The sequence below is a fragment of the Sinocyclocheilus grahami genome, unplaced genomic scaffold, assembly GCF_001515645.1.
Source record: "Sinocyclocheilus grahami isolate Dianchi unplaced genomic scaffold, SAMN03320097.WGS_v1.1 scaffold232.1, whole genome shotgun sequence".
Lineage (NCBI taxonomy): Eukaryota > Metazoa > Chordata > Actinopteri > Cypriniformes > Cyprinidae > Sinocyclocheilus > Sinocyclocheilus grahami.
This window is the reverse complement of record NW_015505411.1, coordinates 59,851-63,088: the sequence shown is the minus strand read 5'-3', so window position 1 is coordinate 63,088 and position 3,238 is coordinate 59,851. Positions and strand designations below refer to the sequence as shown.

Sequence of the window (3,238 nt, the reverse complement as noted above, 5' to 3'; positions counted from 1 at the left end):
TGTGTGTGTGTGTGTGTGTTGCAGGTCGTGTCCTGGGCTCAGGAGCATTTGGGAAAGTGGTGGAAGGCACTGCTTACGGACTCAGTCGTTCTCAACCTGTGATGAAAGTGGCTGTGAAAATGCTTAAGCGTGAGTTAACTGAAGTTTAACTAGTAGTTGCATGTACAAAATGCATAAAATTTCTTTATAAACAAGATGATGATCACAGAAACATCTCATCAATAAAAGATGATGATGATTAAGGACATTAAAACACATATATGTTGAATGGTTTATGTGTTAGATACATGATGAATACATCCATGGAACATTTACATTTCACAAAAGGTTCCTTATAGTGAAAAGGGGTTCTTTAAATTATTCAAATGTTTTTCATACTAAGAACTGGTTCTTTTAAGAACTGTTCACTGAAAGGTTCTTTGAGGAACCCAAAATCTTTGCGAAAATCCCCTTTTGAATTTTTAAGAGTGTATTTAACTGGTTAATATAATTACTTCCTCAGCAACAGCACGCTCCAGTGAGAAGCAAGCTTTGATGTCAGAGCTAAAAATTATGACCCACCTGGGTCCTCACCTAAACATCGTCAACCTTCTGGGAGCGTGCACCAAATCAGGTGAACATGCACAAACACACAGATACCAAACACTAACGCTGGGTCTCTAGGGTGGTGTCTTCTTGGTTCATGGGTGTTTGTAGTGTGGCATTTTAACAGGCAGAGTTAAGTGCAATGTAGAACTTTAACCTCCTGTTTTTAGACATTTTACAAGTCTCTGATAAGATTAGACTAGTTTTTATTAACACTGTACTCACTCTTTCTCTTTTTGTCTCTCAGGACCAATCTACATTATCACAGAGTATTGTTTCTATGGAGACCTGGTGAATTACCTGCATAAGAACAGAGATGGGTTTCTCAGCCGCCACACAGAAAAGGGCAAGAAAGATCTAGACATCTTTGGCATCAACCCAGCCGATGAGAGTAGCAGGAGGTCAGCCAACACACACACCCACACAAAAGATCTGAATTCATTCAAATGAGTGAATCATAAAAATAATTTGTAAAAATGCCATTTTAGGTCAAAACATGATGTTATGAAATTTTCATCTGGCTCTTTAATCTGATTGAAGATTGATATTGTCAGGATTTCAGTCTAACTACGTATGAGAAGTCCTGACAACAGACAAGTAAAGAGGTAGAGAGTGAGCTACCTACACTCTTAAAAATAAAGGTGCTTCACGATGCCATAGAAGAACCTTTTTGTCTAAATGGTTCCATAAAGAACCTTTAACATCTGAAGAACCTTTCTGTTTCACAAAAGGTTCTTTGTGGTGAAAGAAGGTTCTTCAGATTATAAAAAGGTAAGAAAGAGATGGTTCTTTAAAGAACCTTTGACTGAATGGTTCTTTGTGGAACCAAAAATGGTTCTTCTATGGCATCGCTTGAAGAACCTTTGGAAGCACCTTTATTTTTAAGAGTGTACATAGATTGCCTTTTCCTACTGCCTACAAAGACAGGTATCTTTAAAGACATCCTTTATTTCAGTGAATTAAAACTATTTTTAATAGTTTTTGTTTTAGTTAACAATAACAACAATGCTCTGAGGAGGATATATGCAGTGCTGCCTTGGAATTTGGCCAACATGATGTATCTTAGGAAGCAGCATAGTTAAGTTGTTATAAAACAAACAAAAGTCATACTTTTATCACTTTTCAGACAATACTCAGGAGGCTATTGGCCGTGTGTTGTAAGCCACAGGGAAGAATACCAGTGATCTAATCTCTTCACTTACACATCAGATCTTTCTGATGACCTACTATAAAATTATCTAATCATTCATTGATATTCTCCCCTGACTTATTATTTCTATTTTCTATTCAGCTACGTCATCCTGTCTTTTGAGGGGAAAGGTGATTATATGGACATGAAGCAAGCAGACACCATGCAATACGTCCCCATGCTGGAAATGAGTGAAGCCTCAAAATACTCCCCCCTCCATAGATCAGACTACGACCATCCTCCATCTCAGAGACAGTTCAACGGTGAGAACTCTCGTAAATATATAATCACCCAAAAATGAAAATTCAGTCATCATTTACTCATCATCATGTCATTCCAAACCAGCACAACTTTCATTCTTCTGTGGAACATTTCCTTCCAATTACAATGAAGCACTGAAGCTTTCAAGCTTTAAAAGTGAATGCAAACGTACCATAAAAGTATAATTAAGACTGACTTGTGTGCCGTAAGACTTCTGAAGCCCTACGGCAGTTTTGTACGAGGAACAGACTGTACAGGATTAGTCCGATCAAGTGATTCATTGAAAAGGTCAGACTCTAAAGAATCATTCATTCTCAAATCATGAACTTTTGTCAAGCAGAGCTAAAGCATTTGTCAAGATTTGAAATTCAAAAGCTCCATTTCATTGTAATTGCACTGAAAAGAGCATGAAAAACAAATTTCTCCTCGTGGTTAATGGAAAAAAGAAAGTCAGACGGGTTTGGAATGAAATAAAGGTGAAGAAATGATGACAGAATTTTTTATTTTGGGGTGAACTATATTTTTCCCTTCGGCTCTTTACTTTTCGGTCTGTCCCTCGCTTACTGCACATACTCAGGTTGGTTTGGCATGCTGTGGTCTGGTTTGGCTTGGCTGGTAGTTATTGGACACACACTGATGTTTAGCTAGTGATAGCAGAGGTCCACCCATGTCACTGTAGTCTATGCACCCTACAATTACAGAGGGTAATTGTAGCACAGACGTCTTAATACATACATCTGCCTGCCATTCCTCAGACTTTACACACACACACACACACACTCAAAAGATCATTTTCAGCATGCAGTGCTAATTCAGAATGTATTTGTGTGAACAACAGAGAGTGAAGTTGAGAAACTTCTCTCAGATGACACCAATGAAGGCCTGACAACAGTGGACCTCCTCAGTTTCACCTATCAAGTAGCTCGAGGGATGGAGTTCTTGGCCTCTAAGAACGTAAGTTACATCCTGTTTGTACAGGATAACTGCCTCTGTCGCTTTTGTCTGTAAACATTTGCTCCAAAACACTTGATCTCATTTACAGTTGTGCAGTTTAGACATAACATCGAGACATAACATTTAAGTGATTCTGAAAGTCTTTGCAGAGGAGGTGATCTGACGGCAGGTTTCTATATTTGAGAAAATGGTTGACTGTTATGCAGGGGTGTGAAGTAACGAATTACAAATACTCACGTTACAGTAATT

The 3,238-nt window shown here is 38.3% G+C and overlaps 1 protein-coding gene across 1 annotated transcript in view; it reads left to right on the top strand.

Moving 5' to 3' along the window:
- The window catches only part of LOC107597438 (platelet-derived growth factor receptor alpha), a 29,573-nt gene that overhangs the window by 20,368 nt on the left and 5,967 nt on the right, over positions 1-3,238 (top strand). Inside the window, exons 19-23 of the mRNA XM_016288494.1 lie at positions 25-129; positions 503-613; positions 833-986; positions 1,877-2,037; positions 2,874-2,989. Coding sequence (XP_016143980.1) covers positions 25-129; positions 503-613; positions 833-986; positions 1,877-2,037; positions 2,874-2,989 — 647 coding nt within the window. The remainder of the gene's footprint in view (positions 1-24; positions 130-502; positions 614-832; positions 987-1,876; positions 2,038-2,873; positions 2,990-3,238) is intronic.